This window comes from Silurus aristotelis (genome assembly GCF_946808225.1).
Source record: "Silurus aristotelis genome assembly, chromosome: 10".
Classification (NCBI taxonomy): domain Eukaryota; kingdom Metazoa; phylum Chordata; class Actinopteri; order Siluriformes; family Siluridae; genus Silurus; species Silurus aristotelis.
The window spans coordinates 7,484,291-7,502,226 of NC_139583.1; the positions used below are offsets into that span (position 1 = coordinate 7,484,291).

General features: G+C 35.5%; 1 protein-coding gene and 1 long non-coding RNA gene across 12 annotated transcripts in view; one reads left to right on the forward strand and one right to left on the reverse strand.

Annotated features, from left to right (window-relative positions):
- frmd4a (FERM domain containing 4A) overlaps positions 1–17,936 on the reverse strand; it is a 155,068-nt gene that overhangs the window by 69,615 nt on the left and 67,517 nt on the right. The window contains exon 1 of one of the 11 annotated variants that reach the window (XM_083551757.1): positions 3,702–5,107. The exons of 7 other annotated variants lie outside the window; for them this stretch is intronic. In XM_083551757.1, coding sequence (XP_083407883.1) covers positions 3,702–3,827 — 126 coding nt within the window. In that variant the 5' untranslated portion in view covers positions 3,828–5,107. Of the gene's footprint in view, positions 1–3,701; positions 5,108–17,936 lie in introns of those variants that run through there. 3 more of the 11 variants (XM_083551756.1, XM_083551753.1, XM_083551743.1) reach the window with 3 other exon arrangements.
- LOC310731863 lies at positions 11,086–17,641 on the forward strand. The gene is made up of 3 exons (XR_014535310.1): positions 11,086–12,310; positions 14,354–14,482; positions 17,012–17,641. It is a non-coding gene; the product is annotated as an uncharacterized lncRNA (long non-coding RNA).

Consider the following 17,936-nt stretch of genomic DNA (forward strand, 5'->3'; position numbering starts at 1 on the left):
ACACACACACACACACACACACACACACACACACACACACACACACACACACACACACACATGCAATTGCAATTAAGTCCAATAAATAAAGTTCCCACAGATGTTCCTGAACCTTCTGACCAGAGCTTTACAGTTTCTGGATGATTGCCTGGCTTCTTTTGCAGTGCACTGACTGTGAAATAAAATTACTCAAACTACGTGACACCTACAACATTTTGACACCTCAACTTGAGAGACCCTGTGATTAAAGTCCAGATGATTTTTCTTTGCTGCTGCATTGTTGTGTGAATACAAGAATAACTTTACCAAAGCCTTTAGGCCAGGTGATGTTTCAAGCAATTATAAGGAAGACACAAAACACTTGTGTGCATGCTTTTACTCACAAAACAAGTAATTTCCTGGTATTCTGTCTGCTCTCTGTCTCTCTTTGCCTCTCTCTCTTTATTCATTAAATTATTAAGACAATAGCAGCATTGCCAAGTAGAAAAACAGTAAGCATATAACACTCCAGTCTCTGCCACTTTCTTTTCAAACATTACATCGTCAACACTCACACTGAAGACTTTTTTAATGCTTTCTGGTCTGCAGAAAAGTCCTACAGGGACTCAAATGTTTCTAGGGCAGAGATGGCAAAGGTACACACATCCTTAACTCAAATAGAAGTACAGATACTCATGTATTAAATGACTTTGGTAAAGGTTGAAGTACTGAATATACATTTTTTACACAAGTTAATGTAAAGAAGTTTGGACTCTTACATGTACTTAAGTAAAAAGCCATTCTAGCCATTACTACTTACTGTTTTAGTGTCACGCTGGTAACTGGACCTCAACATCATATTAATATATTTATACAAATGAATTTCAAATTGTGTTACCCAATGAATGTATCCAGGCTGAACAGCCACCATATAGAAGACAAGCAGAGAAAAAATTCAGGTGATCAGGAATCTCTGTCTCATCCACGTTAGCCATACATCTGCCTTCTGCCTTACTTGTTGTTATCTTCAGAAGCTACCCTACGTCTGTGGTGTGTGTGAGCCAGGAAATGATACACTAGTGGTACATCGAAAAAGCCGCGCTATTACAAGAGATAGGTTGATGGGTGGAAAACGGCGAGCAATGAGCCTGGTTTAAAAATGTAAGATGTAGAAAAATACAAATATTTTGTGAAAATTTTAATGAGTGAAAGTAAGATGTACAAAAAATAAATAGTGAATAAAATTACTGATCTAGTTAAGTACAGTAGCAAAGTATTTGTACTTCGTTACTTTCCATCTCTGTTCTAGGGTAGGGAACTAATATCAGCTCTGCTTCATGTGGGGAAATTCTTAACTTTGAAAAAAACTTGTTTCTGAATACAATTTGCCTAAATACAAGCATTTAAACGATCAAAAGTGTGACATTATTTAATAATTTGATTGAAACCTACACAAGGATTTTCAGTATCAGCTTGAAAACTTCCAGTTAGTAGTTCAAAAGCAATAAACCACCACATTACATAAGTTCTTCATTAATCCCTCCAATTCTAAAGAATTCAGTGGATCAACCTGACTGTCATCTTTAATCAGGAGAGCTGAGTTGTGTACAGGTGTGTGCACAGAAGCTGGACTGTAGACTATAAATGTTTTGAGTGACAGAATAAGCCTTCTCACTCTCTTTTCTTTTCTTTTCTTTTCTTTTCTTTTCTTTTCTTTTCTTTTCTTTTCTTTTCTTTCTTTTTTACACACACGGATCTGCAATTAGCAGCTTAGGATGAAACAAAAACATCTCAGTGGCTGTGTATTGAGGAGTTCTGAGTGAACCTGACCAGAGAAACCAGAAAGTAAAGAGAAAGAGTTGCTGTGTGAGAGAAGAAAAGGAAAGGAGGAGGCAAAGGAAAGGGAGGTTTTTTCACACAAGGAGTACCTGCTGGGTCGAATTTGGCTGCCTGTGTGTGTGTATGTGTGTGTGTGTGTGTGTGTGTGTGTGTGTGTGTGTGTGTGTGTGTGCGCGTGTGTGTGTGAGAAAGAAAGAGAGAGAGAGAGAGAGAGAGAGAGAGAGAGAGAGAGAGAGAGAGAGAGAGAGAGAGAGAGAGAGAGATTAATTGATGTTCAAAAAGAATACAGAAGACACTAGTGTGAACTTTTGAAGACTTATATAGGGCTCATTAAGACTTCTAGTCTCTATCTATCATCACACACACACACACACACACACACACACACACACACACACACACACACACACACACACACACACACACACACACACACACACACAACACACACACAGACTTGACCCCTTTAGAGTCAAAGTTCAATCTGGCTTATAAGAGCCTGGGAGGGTGTGTGTATGAGGGGACTTCCTTTCATTGTATACACCTTTCCTCACACAGTATGTTCTCTAGAGCTTAGAGGCTAATACGATGAAGAAAAGACAATAACACAGACCTCACTGTGTGTGTGTCTTCTGACCATTTGTTGCTCACATGATTATTTAGATAATTTATGATTCAGATTATACCCATTTGCAAGAGTTGCAATAAATGTTGCCCTTGCTATTTCCTCTGAACACTAGCCAGTGGCGAACAGCACAAACACCAGTCTAACAAGTTAACACAACATTCCCACATGATTAATTTTGCCATATGTAAAATTACCTGCACTAATATCTGACACCATCAAAAATAGTTACTTTTAGTTTTTTGCTTATATGCTAGCTTTAAGTTTAAGCGACATTAGCATGACTAGCGAAACTGTTAGCTAACTATTAATTAATTACTCTTTCTAGTAAAAATGTACAGACATATTTCATTCCACAAAAATTTGTAATGTAATGAAGGTTCTTATCTTTCAGTGGGAGAGAAACAATTTGAGAATGTTAACAAGGGTCAAATAAATAATAAAAAATAAAAAAAATAAAAAAAAACTCAAAAAAAAACAAATTATTAACTAAATCAATATCTGAGCAACTAGCCAGTTTTTATCAGGTATATTTTAGTATAACTAGCTAAATTAATCTACTTTATAAATTTCCTTTGAAGGCCAAGGGGCTACCCATATATGAACCTTTCTCACACACTACATACCTTTTCCTATTGTTTTACTGTGAATACTAAATAACATACAGTATCTCAATGATAATTGTCTAAGGATATTATACTTCTATGCGATAAAACACTCATTTATACAAATGATATACAGGTTGACCTATTTCCATTACATTAACATGCTAATATCTGTTCTCTGTCATTTCATTATTTGTTCAGGTCTACTCTGAATTCATGAATTCTGGGTTTGTTTGGTCTGGACTGCTCTTCTTACACCGTGAGAAGGTAGAGGAGGAGCACAGGCTGAATACTGATTTCTTTCTCACCCCCTCTCTCACACACACAGCACTGATCTGTGCTAGATGGAGTTGAAGGCTCCTGTGGAGATCCATAGAAGCCACCATAGCAACACTAATACTGTTCGAAACTCATGAAATGTCCTGAGGATGCCCTGGATTTTAACTATTAGCAGCTGTATTAACTTCCCACATGAAAAAGCTTTTGGTTGCCTGCCAGTCTCACTTGTGTAATAATTATAACAAAGTATCGTCATGACAGTGCACAGCACACACACAATAACCAGAAAAAAAATCATATTTCTTTAGGCTGATGCTCTTTAAGTGCTCATCTCTGTGTATTTCCACACACCCATACATGTATGAAGCTCATACCTGGTAGACAGTACTATACAGAAGGGGTGTGTGTCTTAGTCTCCTGAGAGCGGTTGAAGTCAGATCCCAGAACACACTCTGCCCCCCGCACACACTCTCCTCTAGACTTAAAAGTACAGCCTCCATAGCTGCAAAAACACACACAGGTGTGGAGGACAGGTAATCCCTCTACAGTGCAGGTGTGCGAGCAGGTAGAGTCCTCAGGCACCGCTTTCTGCTCCTTTAATGTCCTTCATCACTCCGTTTCTTCTCTAAGTGCCCCACGGGAGAACGAAGAAACTTCCACTGTGAACTGGTTCTTACAGCCTCTCTCTCTCTCTGTCTCTGTCTTTCTCTGTCCAGCAGCAAGCTTTAATTCCCACAGGAATGGCTCATGGTTGACCCAACACAAACATTCCCACATAGAACGTACCAACTCTCTGTCTCTCACCCCCCTTCTTCACCCTCTGATGGTTTGTTTTAAAGCGACAGCCCTGTAGCACACAGTTAGCCCTCACCAACTCAGAGACTAGGACCTCATCAGGAGCGCAGGACATGACTCCTCTGTCCTACTTGGGGCTGATTCAGCTTACACTCTTACAGTGCCCTGGTCACTGATGAGATCGATACAAGATACAAGTGTCTCTGTTTTCCTTGTGTATGTCACCCTTGCTGGTGGTTTTCAATTAACTCTGACATCATAATGACATCATCTTTATTTCTGAATGGGATCAGGACATCCATAATGTTCTCAATGCAATGTTTATTTCTGCCATGAATTACTACAAAAGTAGTATCACTTCATATTAAAAACAAAACACACACCCACACACACATTGTCTAAAAGCAACTCTAAACCCTCCTCATTGTATTTCAAGTGTCCACTCAGTTCACTGTATAGTAGATATTTACCATTTTACTAAATACCAAGCTACAGTACAGTACATAACAAATTCATGCTATAGTGCATGTGTGCATAGTGCAATAATAATTATTACATATTATTAGAAAGATTTATTATATAATTTGTTCAAGAAATAGCTATTCATTTACAAGGGAAATGTGATTTTTATTTGCTTTCTGAAAACATCAGCCCACAGCTAACATTACATAATCACAAGGAGATTCACAAGGAAAATAGAACCAATATGTCAAACCAGGTTAGATTAATTTCATGGCAGTTAAATGTATAATTGATCAGAATGATAAGACCGCAGGTGGTGTTGCTAAACAGCTTTAGAGTCGGTGGTTTGATCCTAAGTTTTAGTTACTTTCTTTTAAAAGATTTGCATAGTTGCTTGCCCTCTCTGTGTCTGTGTGAGTCGCAGCTAAACATGCTGGTGTTTTGATTGGCAGTTCTAAACAGTCACTAATGCTGAATATGTCTTTTGATGGTGACATCTAATAGACTGACATTACATCCAAGGTGTGTACTTTGGATCTATCATGAGGTGAAGTGAAGGTTGTTACTGAAAACAAAATAAATCAAAGATCGATTACGATGGTTCTAACCCTTACACTTGGAACAGTAACAAAATAAATAGAATTCGTTAATGTACTTAAGTACTTTTTAGTGTATCTGTACTTTACTAACGCATTTCCGTTTTAGGAGACTTAAGTCAAATATCTTACTTTTTACACAACTACATCAGTTGTTCCATTTTATTTATGAGTGGATAAAAAACTGATAAAATACTCAGCATTCCAACAATTGGGGTAGAGTGCGGGCTCTGTTTTAAACTTGATTTAATTGCTGCTTGGCAGTGCCAGATTTAGGCATATGCGACATGGGCAGCCAAACCAGGACGCTATCTTCCCGTGGGGCGGCACAGGGCGTCCATGCAAAAAATATATTGATAGTCTTTCTTTTTTAAAAAAATCCAAATTAAAGTTATGGATGACAAAAAAAGGTCTAAACCCTTAGGAGCCCAATTCAGAAAAAAATTTGAAAGATGTATAGGGGAAAACATGCAAAAGCTGAACACACTTATGCAAACAAGAATCTAAAATAAATCAGTAAAAATAACAGACAAAGAAATGAATGGTGTGTGTACATTTTCTTCAAGGAAAATGTAACCAGGCCTATTATACTCAGTTCAACTATGCAAACACACACCGAGAACGAACGATATGTAATGTCAAATCTGCAGAGAACATAATTGGACAGTTTAGTGAAAAGATCTCCCTGTCTCCATTGACATGAGACAAACTAAAAACTAAAACAAATATAATAGGATATATTACAATAGCTATCCTAGATTCACCCTGAATAATGTGAAGAATCGCTGATGTCTGTGGGAACTGCACACACTACACACACGCACACACACACACACACACACACACAATGCAGTAATCCCTATTTGGCACTGGACCGTATTGACACGTAGCACCAGGCCCTTTTTGCTCCCACTAGGAACTAACGAGAGCCATGAACCTGCTAACAGTGTGAGCAGCAGCGCAATTCACGTTGCTTTCCAGCTCCGCACTCTCTCAATGCCTATTGATTCACACATTGTAACAAGGCACTCAGTCACATGAGCATTTCAATGAGCAAGTGTTGAAGAGATGATACTCACCTATTGGAGGAGAACATCCATACAGGAGCATGGAGGAGAAAGAAAGAGAAAAAGAGAGAGAAACAGTGATTAGATCAGATTTGAAATATTAAAGACAGATTCAATCATCTAATCTATGTCTAATAAACAGATGATACAGTATTATGGATATCCGGATGTATTTCACTATTGCAGCTTGAATACAATACAAGTTAAACGTCAAACATCTCATGGAATCTTGTGGGTAGTCAGTTGGAGGATACAGAAGACTATCAAGGGGCATGATCACAAAACTGAGTGCACAAAAATTTGCCATGGAAAAGTTCAAAGAAAAACTTTCATGTATAAGAGCAGTTCAGGCCAGCGAGCACTGAGCACTGAGATACATGCATTTCCTTCACCCTTATTTCCAAGCTTATACTGTAAACCATATTTTTAAGTAAACACTTTATGTTAATTTATAAAGACCACTGATTCAAAACTCTGGCTTGCACATCCCCTGTCTCCATCATCTCAAACAATTCTTTAGTATCTAAAAATATAAACAGCTGGTGTTTTGCATGTTGAATGTTGGGCTAAAATCAAATGCTCGGAATTCCTGAGCTCTGAGATTCCTTCCTCTGCTCCTCTCTGCTTCCTCGTCCTGACTCGCTGATGTTTAGAAGAGTAGATTGTTGGTGTTTGTCAATGTGTGTGAATGGGAGAGAGAGAGAGAGAGAGAGAGAGAGAGAGAGAGAGAGAGAGAGAGAGAGAGAGAACAAAGGCTGAGAGTTTATCGTTTAAATATTTGGAGTCTTGGGAATTGTACTTGTGGCTAGTGTGTGTAACAACTCTTGTAAAAAACCCTTGAAAAATTGGTATTCATACACACACACACACACACACACACACACACACACACACACACACACACACACACACACACACACACACACACACAGACAGCAACATGTACATTCAAGACATTGTGTAAAATATATAGAGCAATTTTTAGATCAACTGATTTATTTTTTAACTGAATAACGCTATACCAATAATAATAATTTAAATAAAGGAACTATATCATCTATAACAACACTGATAATGATAAGGATTCTGTACTTAAATGAAATAACAAAAATTATCATGTGAAATGAGAGTCATGGACCTGCAGGCTAGAGTTTTTTTGTTTTTTGGCTGGAATACATGCCAATTTGCATTAATGAGCATTTCTCATGTTGCCAGCATGATATATTTGGTGCAAATGAACATCTTGATTGCTCATACAAATATCACACGTCTGCAGGTATTACCCATGTGAATCATGCCATTTTTATTGAATGTACAGTATCTGATAAAATAACAAAGCATCACTATTATCTGTGTGTGATATTTTTTTTGGGAACGCACACTTTTATATAGGCTTCCTCAATGATACACATGGAAAACATGAACACAGCAGTGGCTGTGAGCTCAAAAACTGTTTGAAGTGTTTAAGCGTGCGTGTGTGTGTGTGTGCGCCTTGACCTACTTCACTTTGCATATAGGCTAATCAGCCTGTGCTCCTGATTTCCTTCATGCACATACATATTAATGAGGATTACGGTATTAAAGCTCAAAGCCACAGGAGCGTAGAAAAAGCCACACACACACACACACACACACACACACACACACACACACACACACACACACACACACACACACTAAATAAAGGGAATATTTGGCATTTAAATATCCGTAACCCCCAGTGAAACGCAGGACAGCTACCCAAAATAATCGCGGGCACACTCACATCTTCCGACCCACACACCCCGCACCCCCGTGTGCCATGAATAGACTATTAAGACACTATGATGAGTCAGTGTGTGTGCGTGCATGTGTGTGTTCTGGGACTGGTCTGTTCTAGTGTGTATGAAACACTCCATTCTCTGCTCATGCCTCATCCCACAAAGCCGTGTATGTTCATGTTCATGTCTGAGGGACATTCTTCGGGCGATTCGGGGTGATGCTTCCTGTTTTTAGAGGGAACACTCTGACCCCTTTGCACTATTAACTATAAGCCGAGATTTCTGGGAACACAACAGTTTAATTAAAGCTGTTGCTCAACCAGTTTGGAATCAGAGTGAAGGGGCTAAGGATGGGCGAATGGTAGAGATAGTGAGCTTCATATACAATGTTAAATGCATTCATATCCAAGTGAATGCATTCTACAAAAATTATGTTTCACAAAAATGTTGCCCTAACAACTGTCTTTACATTTTCATTATACAAGTTTTGAGTTTCTATTCAGAACAGAAACCTTTCTAATAGCGTTTCCATATGATAAAGGTACAAGGGTTAGACTTTAGATTGATTACAGCAGAATTTTTTTTGACAGAAAATCATGCAAAGGAAATGTTATATTTTAGTTCCAGGTGACAAAAAAATCTCCAAATCCTGAGGGAATCTTGCTATCACATTACACAAAATAACAAAATAGAGCTATAATCTTTTATACAAGTTGATATGTAGTGATTTTTGATCAAATATTGAACTGAGGAGTCTTTTAGAGTTCCACGGGTTCAATATGCCTAGTATCTGTCACTGTGGTGTTCTATCTATCTATCTATCTATCTATCTATCTATCTATCTATCTATCTATCTATCTATCTATCTGTCTATCTGTCTGTCTGTCTGTCTGTCTGTCTGTCTGTCTGTCTGTCTGTCTGTCTGTCTATCTATCTATCTATCTATCTATCTATCTATCTATCTATCTATCTATCTATCTATCTATCTATCTATCTATCTATCTATCTATCTATCTATCTATCTATCTATCTATCTTCACACCAAAGTTTCACAAACCAACACAAATGTATGCTAAGTAGTTTGTTGGTCTTATAATAACAGCCACAAATGTTGATTTTCTTTGCTGTTTGTAGATTTCTAGTTCCAGAATGTAGCCTCATAGCTAACCTAGATGAAATAGCAATTTCTTTGTTTGTTTGTTTATTAATGAAACTGGTTGTTTCTTCATTGATCTTTTTATAGCAATTTTATGTTTAATTAAATTATTAGCTGCCTAACAGCACAAGACTGAAGTAAAAGGGTGTACACCAGGAGTAAGTTTATGTGTCTCTTTTATTGAGTTTATTATGTTTGGTACAGGTTCAGCTAGTGGTTAGAGTAGAGCTTTTAACTCAAATCTTACATTGTATTCCATTTTAGCTACAGTCTATCTGCAATATACATAATAAATGTATAATAATATGTAATATAATATAATTGGAAAAAGTACTCTCTAGTCACTCTCCGGAAAAGTGAATAGACAATACATTTGAATAAATGGTCATAAATATCTCCTTCAGAGCTAAAAAACCTTATTTATTTACAAGTTATAATTCTTATAAAGATTTAATCCATTATAAAAATAAAATAAAATAAAATAAAATAAATATATATATATATATATATATATATATATATATATATATATATATATATATATATATATATATATATATATATAAAAAATCATCCTTATATAGAGAAACATACAGTTTTATATTTGTAATAATAAGAGTATTACTGTTCCCTTTGTTCACAATTACCACACTATTATATTAGTTGTGTGTGTATTTATTTTACTGAATGTAAAAGTACAATATAATGTATGTTAAGTATAAAAACCAGTCATGGTATTACAGTTTTTCTTAGTTGCTTTGCAGTGTTCCTTAGATTATTCTTAATATTTGCAAACCAGTAAGTGCATTTCTCAAAACAATTTGTACAAACAGCACAATACTTTGGATTTCTTGCGATAACCTATACTTTTCTCAAAATCCTTAGTTCATCTCTCAAAAGTAAGTATTTGTGTCCATGAACATCTCATTGTCATCAAGATAACAAGTCCCTTTCTCATTGTTCACAAACGAGATGGTCAAAATGTTTAGTCACATTGTCAGTATGATGCTGCACAGTGTCAGTATTTCCTAAACTATAGTTTGGATCACAGTGATTGAAAATGCACAAGGCTGAATTTCTTCTGTATGGTATATATGAATTTTAGAAGCACAAATGTATTAATTTGATTGCATATTTCATTTATATTGATTGCATTAGGCAGAACAGGATTCATCCATTTTTAGAAATTGTAAATCTGTCTTTTGCTCTGTCTGTACACCCTCGTTCGCCAATTGAATGTTCATGAGATCGACCTTTGACCTATTTTAGTTGATTATTGGTTGATCTGATGCCGTTCACTCTCCTTCATAAGTGACATTCAAGATTCATCTGCACAATTGATCAATTTAAGTTATATTTACAAAAAAAATAAACAATAATAATACAAATTTAAGGTTGACAGATTTTGATTTAACTATTTTGCAATCAATAACTTATTCATTGAACTGATGTCCAAATGTTTTGGGGGTTTAAGATATTCAGGTGAAACCAGTATAATATATTTTAATTAACATGACAAAAAACTGATGTAGGAAACAGCAGACACTTGTTCACAATCGATTAAATAAATGAACAAAAACATTCGCAATTTGATAAAAGCAACAAAAACATTTCTTATGATGAGCACAAATGACTAAATGATGTAGAGGTTGAATAATTAGTTTTGAGAATTTGATTTCTGATTTGAGAAACGCTCCGAAGCGACTGGGAAAAACTGTAAGATATTCAGGTAAAATTAGTATAAATAATTTTGATCAACATGACATAAACCATTGATAATGTAGGAAACAGCAGACACTTGTAAAAAAAAATCTATTAAATAAATGTACCAAAACATTCACAATTTGAAGTTGTTTTGAGAATTTAATCTCTGATCTGAAAAATGCTCCAAAGTGACTGAGAAAATCTGTAATAAAAGATTTAGACAAAACACATAACAAAATGACAGTGTGTTCAGTTTTCAGCAGTGTACATTTGTGTACAAGAATGACTGAGTATTTATCAGTATTTAATCTGTTTGTCTGTGTACTGGAGAGAAAAAGAAAGCACTCAGACTGGGGGTACGTGTTGGTACTTACTAATACCAAGCAAAAAGGGTTTAGTTCTCTCAGGATGAATAGCATTATTGTGTGTTCAAAGAGCGTTCAAATTAATCTCGCAACTAAAATCTGGCCCGGAGAACCCTCAAACTATAATTTGCTAATTAGTCTTTTCAGATGGGGAAGGCCCGAGTGAGAAAAAAAACATGCATGGCACTGGAGTTATTATAGTTACTCTGAGTCACTTCTTTGGATCCCTAAAGCAAGAATAATGAGACCCAAATCACAAGGGGAGCTCCCTCTGCTGGTTCCACCGCATCCTGCTCCAGGATTAACCCATGCTTTCATCATTGTTTGTATGTCCATGTGTGTGTGCATGTGTGTATAACATCTGAAATATGACAGCAGGCTTCAGGGGAAGTCTAATGTGTGGGAATTTTTTTGCAAAAATTTAAATATATAGCAAAATGAAAGCTTGCTGGTATTCATTTCCAAGAGTGTTAAATTAGAGTGGACCAGAGAATAAAATATGCGGTCAAAAGAATTCTTATGGGAACTCAAATGGAAATTCTTTGGAAATTTTACAGTGTTGCAAATTCATGGACAAATGTTTTTTTTTCGGACAGTACAAAGATTAGATTAAACATGTATTAGACGTCGTCTGAAAAGTAAAATCTGGATCAGTGTCACACACCAATGCACAAGTTCACATGCCTGCGTAAATGACCAGGTCTCTAATAAACAAGTGACGTTATAGTGAAGTGTATTGAGTCTCAATTTGCATTCGGGCTCTCTCGCTCTCTATCCGTCCACTGTAACAATGAGTCTCCAGGGAGAGGTCGAGCACAGCAGCAGGCATGGAGGCTGTTTCCCAACGCACTGCTCTGTGTGTGTGTGTGTGTGTGTGTGTGTGTGTGTGTGTGTGTGTGTGTGTGTGTGTGTGTTTGAATTTCCTTCTTTAGCCAAAAGATTAAACTTAAAGGAGGTCAACTGGAGGAGGTAACGCTAGATTCTGAAACGTATGTCCCACACTGGGATAAAGCAGCCTCTAAAAACACACAAAGAGAGATAACAGAAGCGAGGGATGCATGAAAGAGTAAAATGATTGGTGAGACGCCATAATGGTTAAATACACTGTAGAATAAACAAAGGTTGTGAGTGGGTGATAAATTTAGTATGTGCAGAATTACGAGGTGCTTATACTTATTTTTAAAGTTTGATTTACACGTGTTTTGATAAGTTACTCATGTGGGGTCATGTGACTAAACTGAGGACAGCCGTGTGACTGTAATGAGAAACTCCAAACTCGTGATTCTTTGGACTCAACAATGCATATTAGACTATGCTCTTCCTTTTATGAAAAGCTGTTTTTAAGTGTGAATTTGGAAAGTAGGTGCATTACTAAGTACATACTAAACATTTGTAAATGAAGTACTTGCCATAATTCTGTACTTGCTTTCGAATAAACTTGACCCAAAAAAAAATCTACTAAATTATAACAGTTCTGAGTTTAATGAATAAATTACTGTTAATCTTATAACCACATTGTTCATTTTAAGTGATAAGTCACTCAAGCACCTCCTGCACTTTATAGTCTGATAGGTTTTTTAAAGAAAAAGTGACCTTGAACAGCAAACTGTCACGTAAAAGATGACCAAGCGCAGACCTGCTCATTTACTCACCACTAACTGCTCTAAGCCGACCTTTTTATATCGAGCTAAATTAGAGAGTTCCTTGCAATGTGGTTTTAAAGAAAATATTTTTCTGTCTATATTTGCCCATTGAAATGTATTTTTCCAAAATAAAGTTGATATATAATTTATATGATATAAAATAATTAAATATAAATATGATATTGTTAACGTGTTAAAAAAACAAACTAACAAATAATATATATATATATATATATATATATATATATATATATATATATATATATATATATATTCTGAAAAGTATAGAGATTCTTGTTGACATGAAGAGAGAAAAACTAAATCTGTTATATACAGATACATTTGTATTAAGAAATTGGAAGAAATGTATGTGTGTGAAATACTTTATTTTGCACACATTTACAATGTCATATTTAAGGGTTTCATCTTTCATCTTAAAATCTTTATTTATGAACAATTTTGAATGTCATGTTAATGACTATACATCTATACCGTACTTTTAGTATTTAGATGTTTTTTCTTCTTCTGTAAACCCAGGTAATCAAAAACCAAAGTTTTAACAAACAAACAAACAAATAAATGAATGAATAAAATAAATAAACAACTGTCAGTAAATACTTTCACTAATCCCTGCATCTAGTCTATTTTTTCCCTCTTGTCCTGGTCATGATCAGATGACAAGCCACCAGTCTACCACGGGAACAAATAATCGATTTTGTCAGCGCTGCAATGATGGATTGTCTTGCAAAGACATTGTTTTTGTCACTGTTCAACAATGCATGTGGATCGTTATGTGATTTAGAAAATGTAGCCAGAGGACTCTTCACACTAAGGACAGATATAGGTCACATGTTCTAATGAAATGAGAGAGGATTTGAGTGAAACTAATGACTTGCGATAAGAACGTAGCCACAGAGAGGAAGAGTGAGGGTGAAGCGACCCCCTGTTTCTGCTTAACAAAGCACAATATGTTTGGGTTACATGGTCTGGCCTTTACATTTTACACAATCTGTACCACAACCTGTCAACATACTTACATTGTCATGTAAACCCAAATGCTGCTATGTTGAATGCAATACATTTTGAGTTCAAACAATTCTGTATTGTACACCATCACAATACTATGATTTTCAGCTTCTACTCAACATATGCACATGCTTTATACAACCATTTCCTCTTACACCAGTACAGCACAAGCAGCCAATCATAATCGCCCTGGGGACAAAAACTATTTGACATAGACTAAAACAACATACACAGGATGGAGCTGAACCAAATCCATTCAGCATGAAGATGAAGACAAGGGATAGACAAAAAAAGAACAAAGAATATGTTAGATACAAACAAAGGTGGTGGGATGGGATGAGGGAAGGATTTGGTAATCAGAGAGACAGAATAGCCCATGCTCATTTGATTAAATCTCTTTGTCTACTGATGGCAATAATGATGTCTTATCGTTTGTGGCTTCACCCCCACAGCTCATCTCTCAGCCTCGAAGGAAAAGCCTGGAATTACTGCAGCAATTCAAAGAAGCCAATCATCCAGACACAGCATGAGAGCCCCACAGCACATGCTACAGATGCAAATCATTCACTGCGACCCAAACGGTACATTCCTGAGCTTCCATTTATGGCTCATTTCAGCATTTAACATGGGAAGAAGTGCTGCACAGTGAGATAAAAGAAAAAAACACTCCCAAAACCGCTGCGATATAATAAGCAATGATGGCTTAAACAGTGATATTAAAAGCAGCCATTGGTACCTGCAGAGAGGAGAGAGCACTACCTCTGTGTGAGACAAAGTCACATGATGTTACTCATCAGGAAAGAGGACTTGAAAATGACACTTTATCAGGCATTTTCAAGGATTTTATTCATAGATCATTGCTCTAGAGGAGTTCTTGGAAATGTACAGATTAAATACAAAACTTTTTTTCAGACTTAATCCAACAGTCTGACTATTAAGTGTAATATTTTAATAATTCAATATAATGAATCTAATAATGAATATAATGACTATATTTGTATTTAGAACCTCATAGTAGTAGCTGGGAATATACTATTAGTACTCAAGATACTAATATATTCATCTTATTGTATAAACTCCATAGGGGGGCCAGAATCACTTTAGATAGATAGATAGATAGATAGATAGATAGATAGATAGATAGATAGATAGATAGATAGATAGATAGATAGATAGATAGATAGATAGATAGATAGATAGATAGATAGATAGATAGATAGATAGATAGATAGATTTGGTAATGAAATGGGGGTGTAAACATTATTAATACATGAGCAATTCTTTTTAGTAATGTATTCACTTTATTACTAAATAATTAATAGTTAATAACTAAACAATGTGCTGAGATTTTAAATCAGGGCTAATGATTGTAGTAGTTATATAACTACTGGTACTACTGCAGTTGTGTAATAGTACTTTAGTATATTTGTAGTAGGTTGGTAGCGCATCCATTAGAGCATACAGTATACAGCACATTAATTAGAGCATACAGTAGCAATAGTAATACAATTATAATATTTGTACTTATTATATTAGTTATATTAGTTATAATAATAGTTTTATTAAAAGTTGTAATGTTATCTGTGCCACCATTAATGGGTAAAAAGCATTTATTTTATTTACTATTAGTACCATTGTAGTCACTGAGTCATAGTAGCTATTGAATACATTAACATTAATATTTAAACAGTGAGTGAATTATTGCTGCTTAATACTGGAAAATGTAATTAAACCATAAATCATTACTGCCATTTCTGCCCAAGACACCAACGAGTACCAACAGTGGTGCTGGTTACAGCTGTAGTTACTGTATCTGGTATATAAATGTAGCATATAGTATTATTGTAGTATATGAGGAGTTACACCATCACTTATACCACTGCTACTTAATTACTGTTATATTTACTGTTATAATTACTGTTATAATTACTATTATTATTATTATTATTATTATTATTATTAATAGTACAGTAGTTGTAATAGTAGTAATAGTAGCAGTAGTTTGTTTTTCTAATAAAAGTGACAGCGACAAAACAATTTATACTAATATTACTAGTAGTAGTAGTAGTAGTCGTAGTATAGCAGCAGAAGTAGGAGGATAAATGGTAATTAGTGCTAAGAAAATTAAAAATGGTAGTAGTAATAGATGTAGTAGCAGAAATAGTAATTAATACTCATAAAACTAAGTGGTAACAGTTGTTGTAGTAGAAGTAGGAGGAGGGTAAGAATGAAGAGGGTGAGGAAAAGAAATAGTAATTAGTATTCATAAAACCATGTGTTAATCGCTGTAGTAGTAGTTGCAGAAATGGTAATTAGTACTTAATTGCTAGTAGTAAAGGTAATGATATTAGTAGTAAATGTGACAGTAACAGTGGTAGTCCTAGTTGTAATAAAACTCAAAGTTTAAATATTAATATTGAAACTAGTGGGTATTCAGAGTGAAAGTAGTTCTGGTATCAGTAATAATATAGATAATGGTCGTAGTAATTGTATTATTTTCAATGATGGAAAAAAAAAGAAAAAGCCAATACACAGCACACACATACAATCAATGCAATGCATGCTTTTCCTGCATGGTATATCCTTCACATTCTGGGTTTAGCAGCGATACTAACAGCATTTGCCAAATTGGTATGAGGAGAGGGAGCAGCCATGGTGCTGCTGAGTTTTCAATACATGAACACACTAAATCTACCACTAATGTAATTTGCTATCAGAAGCGAGTATAAGAAAACACACACACACACACACACACACACACACACACACACACACACACACACACACACACACACACACACACACACACACACACACGTAAACTCCTAATAACTAGACTCACATGCCTTGATCAGGTCATGCTGTGACCATGCATTAAGGCAAGTGCTCTCCAACTGAGAGAGATTAGAGCTGAGCAGACCGCTACATGCTACTATCATAAATATACATTGACGTCTATGCATCAGGGTCATGATAAATTCCAGCACTCCCAAACTACTACAGAATTGTCCATCATGAAAGTAACAAGGGCCAAAACAAAATCGTACGTCTGTCTGGATTACAGTAGCATATTATATCACTGTTATTAACCAGTAAACTTTGTGAACCAGGTTGCCAGAGACATCCCGCCTCAGGCCAGAAAGAGGAATAGAGAAAGAGAGAGGGAGAGAGAGAAGGAGAACACAGCAGGGGATAAGTACTGGTAACGTGCATGAGGAAATCATCTGATCAATAATTCATACTGCTATAATTACATACATCTGCCTGAGAGAAAAAACAGAGAAAAAGAGAGGAGAGGCAGTGCTGTTACACATTAGTGTCAAGTATTTCAGCTATCCTTTTATTGCTACAATCTGTGGGAGAGAGAACTCGACTCCAGCAACAAACAAAAGCAACATAATGCTATGCTAATTCTTAAGTGCTAATAAGGAAACGAATTTCCCACCTAGCATACATGTGAACTTGTAGGACAACGTATAAGTCAACTGTAGTTAAACGGTTTCTGTTGCATCTGTGCATACAGTATGTTACTACCCCTTCTTTTTCTTATTTCTTTCTAATGAGAAAAAGCTAAAAAGTTACTTATAATTTACTTATTATATTAATTATAAATTTACTTATAATCCATGCTTAATCAAAGTCTATGAGCAGCTGTAGGGCAAGTTACTAAACCCTTATTTATACATATAAAATGTATTATTTTGCAGTGTTCACATGAATGGAACATAATTGAAATATTCATAATATTTGTATTCTTATGATTAGGAGTATTGTATTTGGTCACCGAAAAAAAAAGATTGGTGATTATTGTTTTCTAATAAAAAAATAAACAAGAGCAGATTTGTACGCCGTTCAGACTCATTCAAAGACTTTGACCTTTATTGTAAAAATAATAAGGTCAATTGATGATATGTGTAGTCACATATGACGCACTGGGACCAGACTTCCATTTGAAATAACTTCATAGTAAAGACATTTTCAATTCCTTTTCTCCAAAATGGAAACCTTCTTAAATTCTTCATGGAAGTAATTACA